General features: G+C 36.9%; 1 protein-coding gene across 4 annotated transcripts in view; it reads right to left on the reverse strand.

Moving 5' to 3' along the window:
• Positions 1-8,037, reverse strand: part of sin3ab (SIN3 transcription regulator family member Ab) — a 31,329-nt gene extending 23,292 nt beyond the window's left edge. Inside the window, exons 1-4 of one of the 4 annotated variants that reach the window (XM_016511970.1) lie at positions 7,975-8,037; positions 5,768-5,975; positions 3,544-3,711; positions 3,352-3,458 (exon numbers count right to left, since the gene is read on the reverse strand). In XM_016511970.1, the coding sequence (XP_016367456.1) occupies positions 3,352-3,458; positions 3,544-3,711; positions 5,768-5,944 (452 nt within the window). In that variant the 5' untranslated portion in view covers positions 5,945-5,975; positions 7,975-8,037. The other 3 variants (XM_016511969.1, XM_016511971.1, XM_016511968.1) reach the window with 3 other exon arrangements.
• Positions 8,038-9,332: the final 1,295 nt, after the last annotated feature.

Genomic DNA, 9,332 nt, shown 5'->3' on the forward strand with positions numbered 1-9,332 from the left:
GATAAGAATACCGTTAAAGTACCGAATCGATAAGCAGTATCGGTAAGAGCAGTAATACCGTTAAAACCTTAACGATACCCATCCCTAGCCCTATCATAGGACTTGACTAGACTTGTGCCGGTTTTCGGTAATGCGATATATCACGGTAATGAATATGCACGATATTGTTATCGTGGGCACTTCTAAATACCGTGAATAATTATATATTACAAATTATTCCGAATTTTGAATGCATTTTAAGAATACTTTTCCCATCAACTGGTCAAAATGCACAACACCGCTGTATGCTGCGTGAAAGACGCGTGCGCACTCTGATGTAAACAAGCGCGGACGAGAAGCACATGGCGGAACATGTGAGAGACGCTCTGGATGAAAGCGCACTTTCACTCTCTGACAGCAGATGGCGCTAAACTGCAGAAATAATAATAATAATAATAATAATTCATTTAAATGCAGCCGTTACCCCGGAAACCCTGTAAACAAAGCAGCTGCACTACTTTCTGTTTCTGAATCGTGTTTAAATGATTTAAGCAGTCATTCAGATTTGTGTATTTGCTATGATGTTCATCACAGCGCCAAATACTTATTAAATATACTTAATATTTAGACTTAATAGGCTATTTATTTTCAAACTTTTTTTTTACATTTTAATCTGGACTACTACATGCCCTAGATATTGTTTGAAAGTGTTTTGATTCTTTATTGTTCGGTCACACTTTACATTAGGGCTTCATTAGTTAACATTAGTTAATTCATTAGTTAACATAAACTGCCAATTAAAAATTCTTCTGAACATTCATTAATCTTAGGTATTCCAATATTTAATAACACGTTGTTAAAATCGAAAGTTGCAAGTGTGTTATTTAATGAGCTAACATGAACTAAGACTTGTATTTTTTTAACAAAGATTAATAACTTCTGTAGCAAATGTAGCTATTGCTCATTGTGAATGTTAATGCATTAACTAAGGTTAACTAATTAGGTCTTATTGTAAAGTGATACCTATTGGTCTTTATAGTTCTTTTGCACTTTAATCTGTGTAAAACTTTTAACTTTATAAATTTTTCTGTATTGCTTTATTGCATTTAAATGTTCAGTTATTTTTGTTATAAGAAAAAAGTTATTAAACCTGTTATACTGTATTATGACAGCACTTGTTTTTAAACTAAATTTCAATATCGTGATAATACCGTATACTGTGATAAAAGCATTATCAATTAATCGCAAAATGCAAATTTGATACTGGCATATCCCTAGTGGGGGTAGGTGCCGCGGTGGGCAAGTGACGTAACCGGTGTTGCGGCTTAAGACCGGTAACACCATCAACACCGACTATTGCAGCAAAGAATAATGGATATTCCTATTTTCCTAAATACTTAACACCAAGTATTAAAGATTACATTTACATTACATTACATTTAGTCATTTAGCAGACACTTTTATCCAAAGCGACTTACAAATGAGGACAATGGAAGCAAAGATCTGCAATTAAAACCACTCCATTAAAACATTTGTAATCATTTTATTATTTAATAATAACATGATAATTACGTTTAGTTTTGTATACTTTATACTAAATTAAATATTGAAAATGATAAATTCTCCCATTTACTTACACAGAACGAATGCTGGCCATTCAAAATCTAACCAACAGTGACAATGGCATGCATAGTGAATTGTGAATGGGCTTCTTTCTTATATCCATTTGCATACTGACTAGTCTTTCTTGACCTATTTAAAGTCAGCATGAAATTAAAATTCACCCTATTTACCTCTATTTTTCAAAACACTTGTTATAGATCTTAATGTGAACAATTCATTTGTGCATATGTTTCATCAGCTTGCGTTCATCTGCTTCCAATTTTGAGTGCAATGCCAACATCTCAGAACCCAATCAACCAATGCACAGGACCAAGTTCAAGTGCCCGTCCCCATTTAATTGTAACCATATATAGCCACCATAAAGGTGCGGTTGCATTTACTGTAGTTCAGTGAAATTCTGTGGGCAGCAGTTTTAATAGGAATCCATGCAACCTGGAGCTTCGCATGAGGGTGAAAAAGCTCCCCTTGCAGATTTCACTCATGTTCAAGTTGGTCACACAAATTCCCTGAACTGACCAACAGAAAGCTGCTTGAAAGTGACTCCTGTGTGAGCAGGGCTTCATACTTTGCAACTCTATTGACAAAGTACCTGTTTTGTGACTAGGCCTGTCGCGATAATTACTATATCGACCTATCGCACAATATTTGTACATGACCAAAATAAGTTTTGGTGACGCGATACATTCTCCATTGTGTTTACATGTGTGTTTGTTTACATTAAAAAAAAAAATCTATTTCACCAAAATTTAGCTGATCTTGCATCTGTCCTTCTTCAGGTCAAGTCATATATTTATAAATAAAAAAATTGTTTGCCATCAGTTGTCAGAAGATGAAACCGATATCTCTGTCATTGTATCCTTTTTAAAGTTTAAGGGGATTTCCCATGACTGGTGTCAGCGCTGTTCAATGCACTGAATCAACACCATTGATTTCTATGAAGTAAATTTAAGAGTTACCCTGGTGATGAACCACTGATTGAACGGTTTAATGAAGAATCACTCTTAAGACTCAAGACTCACTGGTTTAACAATGTAACTGCACTGACTAGTGCTGATAGCTACTGCTGAAATATTACCATTAAATAGTCAGAGGCATATAAAGACAATTATACTGTTTAACGTGATTATTTATGGGGCAATATATAGCCCAACAAAAAGTAGACAGGCCTAAATGCGACTTTGATCTTATCACTCCAAAAACTGTTATGGTTTGTTGGTTTTCATCCTCAAGACGAGTACTGAGTGTGATGAACGGCTCTAATTTAACATTTATTTACTCCAAAGCCTGACACCTAAGCTTAAAATACTACATTTTGCTACCTTCAAAGCACTTATATTTATGGCTTGAAATGCAGAACATTTTGAAGCAAGAAAAGAATTAATCAGTAATTCAAAAATGTATTTTAAAGTAAATAAAAAAATATATAATACTGCACACAGGTATGATCACTGTTTGTACAAAAATCAAGAATTACTTTCTTCAATGCTTGGCCTATTGGCGCAAACAATTCCTCTCCTCTATCAATGACAAAGAAAGAGGGGTCAGAGCACAAAAGCAGCCACAAGGAAGTACAAAGACAGGTTAAGTGTCTCTCTGAGCTACCTTGGCCGAGGATAAAGTCCCCAAGGCGCTCACCAAAACTAGATCAACCCATCCGTGGTGTGGAGCTAGACAGAACTAGAAGGGACAGAAGCACAACAAGCCCCAAGAACAAAAAAAAAATCTAACAAAAACAAAACTCAAACTGACCTTTGAGACTTGAACTCCTTCATGATATCCAGGAAGTCATTGTAGACCTGCGGCTGATTGCCAAACTGAAGCTTAACTTGATCCAAATAGGAAAGAGCATCTTCAACCTGAAATCACATACATCTCAGATCTCCAGCAATCCATCTAAACTAACGCATATAATTCCCATGCTCTTCTAGGCATATCTCTTACCTTGAGCCTTTGAAACTGCTGCTGACCCAGTGTTGGGGCAGGGGCTGGGGTAGCATGAGAGTGACCCTGGCCCACAGGCTGGACAGCTGGCCCATGGTGATGAGGCCCACTGTGCACAGCTGAACTGCTGGTATGTCCATGTCCCCCAGAACTCTGGGCTATTGACAACTGTTAGAGCAGAAGGAGAAATGGTTAATTATCAGGGCCGATTACATAAAATGAAATGTAATTTCCCTTTAACACTATGTGAAGAATTCTCATTCTTACAGTTTTAATATATCCAGAATATATAAGTCTGACCCAAATGTTTGAGGTCACGAATATCATCTATTTGCATTAGTTTATATCCAATTGGTCACTTTTATGCATTTGTTTTATATCAAAGTTACATATTTAAAGCTGTGACGTGAGAAAGCACATTGATATGTTCATGCAGCCGACAGAAATCCTGCCGCTCCACAGAGCACCACTCAGAGTTTTCCATTAAATTGCATTATATTTGTCCCAGATCGCTGTTCGTATGTATAATGACTTCACTCAAGGCTGGAAGATTGTGTATTGTGCATTTTTCAGCGAAATGTTTGTCTTTGGCTCTAATTAAGTCTGTAAGCTTCATATAGAGAGCTACAGTGCTTTCTCTTTCCGTTTTGCTCCCAACTTCAAACTCATCGACACCACTTTGTTCATTCCTGTAGTGAACCTTTGCCTGTTTGGTGATTAAATAAACTGTTCTGGACAGCTGCTTGAAATGAACACGATGCATCCGGTGTGTGATACCTGTGAGTTATAGATGCAACACTGCGCATTTTGTCCAGTGTGCTTTTTGTTATTTTGATTGGATGATCAAGTGTTCCAAAATAAAAGCAAATAAAGTGAGAGAGTTTACATAGAATATACATATGTAATTTCAGTGCTATGGCCTTTGTGTAGATCAGTGGTTCTCAACCTTTTTTTCCACCGGGCCGCACTATGGTCCAAGTGCAAGTCTCGCGGGCCGCACGCATATCATTTACATATTATGTCAGCAATACAAACCAACCTGATTTATAATATTATAGCCTAAATATTATGATATTTAATCGATTACATTCATTGAAATAAATAAATAATTCTACTCCCCATAAATAATAACTCCCGTGAAATTCGGCTCGAAAGGAGTAACAGCACAATCATAGGCGGAGTTTCACTTTTATGCGTATTAAAGAACAAAAGAAAAATCGCTCTGCTCAAATTTGCTCTGCAGGGAGAACTGACTGGCCTATATACATATGTAATTTCAGTGCTATGGCCTTTGTGTAGATGTTTAAACATGGCCATTTTTAAGCATGACTGTTTGGATTTATATGAAATGATAACACTTAACAATTTGTATGATTCCATTTATAACATGAACTAAGGTTAATATAAGCTGTAGAAGTATTGTTCCTTGTTAGAGTGTGTTAATTTCAATACCAATATACTTTAAATTTTAAAGTTGCATCTGTAATGATCAAATTATATTTCATATTAATAGTTTTATTCTATTTAAAAAGAATGGTTCAGTTTTTGTTTTTTTTTGGAATAAAGTTCAGCACTAGTTTTCATTCAGTATTCTAAAAACTATCGGTTGATTAATCTGTTATTGGCCAGTGTGGTCCAACATAGTCCAATATATATATATATACTACAAAAGTTATTTAGGTAAGAGCAGTGAGTGAATTTCTCTGTCTTTTGTTCATGGCCCCAAATATTGCAAGCCGTAGCGATATGCATATTACGATATGTACATTTGCGATATTTCGATAATATCGATATATTGCACAGCCCTAATATATATATATATAGTCTGTGCAACCCTTAATATAGATAGATAGATTTTCAGTAAATAAAGTTAACACTATTAGCCATTTTCAGGTTACACACGCACACACATATATATGTATATCTATCTATAATCAGGATTGCATATAAATGCAATCTTTACTGTGCTACTTTATCTGGATCTGATTCAGAACGAGCAGAAACCTGTGAGAAATATAACGACCCAAAGACTAAAGAACTGATAAAAATGAGCTGTTATAGGAGCAATAGTCATGTGGGCAGCGCTGTGTCATATGCCATAGCTGTGCACAAGGTGTTCGAGTCTCAGCTTAAGGTTCAGGCTTATTTGATCATCAATGACGTCATCAGAATATAGAGACATATATACCAAAATAATGCAAAACTGTCGATGACATTTTGGTACCTGATAGGTCTGTGAGACAGAGTACTGCATGCTGGACGATGGCTGCATGTTGTCTGGTGCAGTCTCGTAAAGGGAGGAGGCAGAGTTGAGGACACGGTGCTGAAAGCTGTCCACACCCCCGGGGAGCCGCCGCTGAGAGCCGATCACTGTGTCCTGATCCTCCAAGAGCCGCTTCATTATGTACTCATGCTCTTCACTGCGGCGGAATCTACAACAAACAAACAGCAAATATTCATATGAAAGTTACTGCTAAATATATATACACTACCAGTCAAAAAGTTGGACACACTTGACCTACTGTACATGTGAAAGATCATGTTTCTAATGATCTTAAACAGACAGTTCACCCAAAAGTAAACAAGTTTGGAACAACATGAGGGTGAGTAAAATACCCAAAGTTTGGGTGAACTATTCCTTTAAAAACCACATAATCTCAAAAAAATCTGAAATTAATTTTGTAAACAAATACATGTAGTCACATAAAAATCGTCAAAACTAATAGAAATTATTTTAATGCGTGAATTGGACTAGATAGTGAAATCAGACAGCTAGCACTTCATGAAGTTGGTTGAGAAAAGCCTAGAGTGTTACTATGCAAACAGAATATTTTTAATTTGTTCAACATATTTTTTGTCACTACACAATTATTTAAACTTCCCTGTGTGTCATTTGATAGTTTTGATGACTTTACTAATATTCCAAAACGTGCCAACAACGAATGTGTAAATATTGGACAAACTCATTTTTTGGATGAATAAGGCTTATTCATTTCTTATTACAACAGGCGTGTCCAAAGTTTTTTTTTGTAATTTGTTGTCTACAAATCAGTTTATAACAGGTTTGCCTAAGAAAATTTAGTACCGCTTATTCATGCATAATAACCCGAAAGCGTTTAAATCCCACATCGTCTTGAAAAACGCAACGTGTCAGCAGCCTGCTGAGAGGAGCTCCACTTTAAGGCTTCGTGTAAAGTTAGTGACAGACACCTGTCAGATGCACTCGACTGCCACATAATAAACAATAATAAACAAACCTGTGTAGGCGGAGAGTGGTGTGTAGACTGTAACACCGTGGGGGAAACATGCTGGGGCATGTGCGCGGTCTCATTTTTATTTGAATGGCTAAAGTCTGTTTTGTCCAACTGGACAGTTTTTCGTCGTCTGAATGCGTGTGTGTATGTGTGTGTCAGGCCTGAAACTATATGACCCACACACTTCACAACACACTGAAATTCACCGTAAAACTTGATCGGATATACGTATTGTGTATTTACGTATTCATGTTTACTAGTTTTCTGGTTATCAAAACGCGTTTTATCAAACCAATAAAGCTTCCTGAACCGCTATGATGCGTTATAAGAGGGGGCGAGCAGTAACCGCCTTTGTCCGATGCAGAGTTCAGACCACAACAAACTGATCACACCAAAATAAAAAAACACGACCAAAAACAGCAAATTACATCTAATTAACCACCAAACACCGAGAACGTGCGATAAGGCAGTTTGGTGAGCGCTCGATGTTGCCAACTGTTTCTAGCTTCAAATCAGGAAGTCCTACTGAATGGTTTCTACCGGTAAACACACAACTGCTCAGTGATCAAAGCAGCACTGTTATACGGTAACGTTAGTTCAGAAGACACCAATAAGCCAGTACTGATCGCTGACAGGTCAAAGGCAGAGAATGATAGTTAGACCTTCAGAATGAGCAGCTGATCAACCCAACAGAGCTTAAAAACCTTATGTAGCCATTCAGGCTAAGTACGGCTAGCTAGCGCCACGACAAATACTCTTATATAATCACTAGTTTGTCATGCATCACTTCAAAAGAACATGATTTAATGTCGCTATTTTTGCATTTCACGTCACCCGTGTGATTTACTGGCCATTTGGTGAGGATAGCGGTTTAAGCGTCATTAACTATGAGAGTTAGCTACTTTTAGCCTGAATGAAGCACTGCGACGACGACAGCTAGCGAGCGTCCGCTAGCACGCAGAGCCAACTCACCCCGCAACAGACACTCCGGATCACTTCTTTCTGCTCCGCCGAGAAATCAGAGCCTATAAAGCTTGGTAACGGCGCTCTCAAACGTTGAATCGTGTAAGGTTCGGATTTGAATGGCAAATTAAAATACACGTAAGCACCATTCAGTCAAGGCGCCAGACCTCAAATTGCATGCTAGGTTGCTAATTGGCTAACATGGGAAAACAACCTCAGCAGGAGGACCCTCTCGATCGGGGGCGTGGTCTTCGGAGGAGGCGGTACCAACAAACTCCAACCGAGAACAACGATTGGTGGGGCACTGGCGTAATTCGAATATATCAGATTTCTGCAGGATTTACCCGCCCTCCTCCTCTGACAAAAGGAATACTAGCGGGGATTTTGATTCAGCTCAGTGACTCGACTCTTTTGAATCTGTTCACTAAAGATTCATACAGATCTGTTCGCTGTTGCATCCAGTGTTTTTTTTTTTTTTGCAGGTCACTTCGGTTATGATTCCTTGCGATTACTTTCGTCCCTACTATGTAATATGCAAGAAATACGTTCAACGATATGACAATATTTCCTTTTTATTTGCAGACATTCAGAATTAAATTTTAAAGTACGGGAATTCGGCCACTGAGTCTTCTGTGTGTTCAGAATGAGTCATTGAATCATTCACTTATGAAATTTTTTGTCATTTTGTCAACTGTCTATTATAAAACGGTTAAATTAGGTTAGGTTAGGTTAGGTACACTTTATTGTCCCTGAGGGAAATTTGTCTTAGGCTCAGAAATACAACCACCACATCACATACAACACATAATAGTAAAGAATAAAAAAAATAAATAAAACAATAATAATAATAATAAAATAAATAAATAAAAAATTATATGCATATATATATACATATACATATACATATATATACACATACACATATATATACATACACAACACAGTAAAACATACCATTTAAACAATAAAATAAAAATAAATAAGTAATCAATAAATAAATAACCTTACCTAGTGTTATTTAATAACTTAATTGCAGAAGGAATAAATGAATTCTTGTAACGATTCAATCTACATCTTGGAATTCTTAATCTCCTACCTGATGAAAGCATCACAAACTCACAGTTCAAAATGTGTGTTGTATCATGCAGAATCTTATCTGCCTCCCTCAGCATAGACTTTTCATATAGAGTCTGGAGATAAAGAGGTTCTATCCTGCCCAAGATTTTCATGGCTGTTTGAATATTCTGTCATTGTATCAATGTCCACATCATTAAAAACATCCCAAATTAAGAGTTGAAAGTATGCCCTTGCGACATTTTTACACATTCCCGTCATTTTATTTTACTTATTGTAAATGAGAATTTTCACATGTCCAACAGAAGGAATGACAACACCTCTTCAGCTCTGCTCCTAGTCTCTTCTTCTTCTTCTTCTTTGACGTTTTATGGCGGTTGGCAAACCAGCTTTAGGTGCATTTACCGCCACCTACTAGGATGGAGTGTGGAGCAATGACGTTAAAGGGGTCATATGATGCTGCTAAAAAGAACATTATTTTGTGTATTTGGTGTAATG

The sequence above is a fragment of the Sinocyclocheilus rhinocerous genome, unplaced genomic scaffold, assembly GCF_001515625.1.
Source record: "Sinocyclocheilus rhinocerous isolate Xijiao unplaced genomic scaffold, SAMN03320098_v1.1 scaffold2340, whole genome shotgun sequence".
NCBI classification, from domain to species: domain Eukaryota; kingdom Metazoa; phylum Chordata; class Actinopteri; order Cypriniformes; family Cyprinidae; genus Sinocyclocheilus; species Sinocyclocheilus rhinocerous.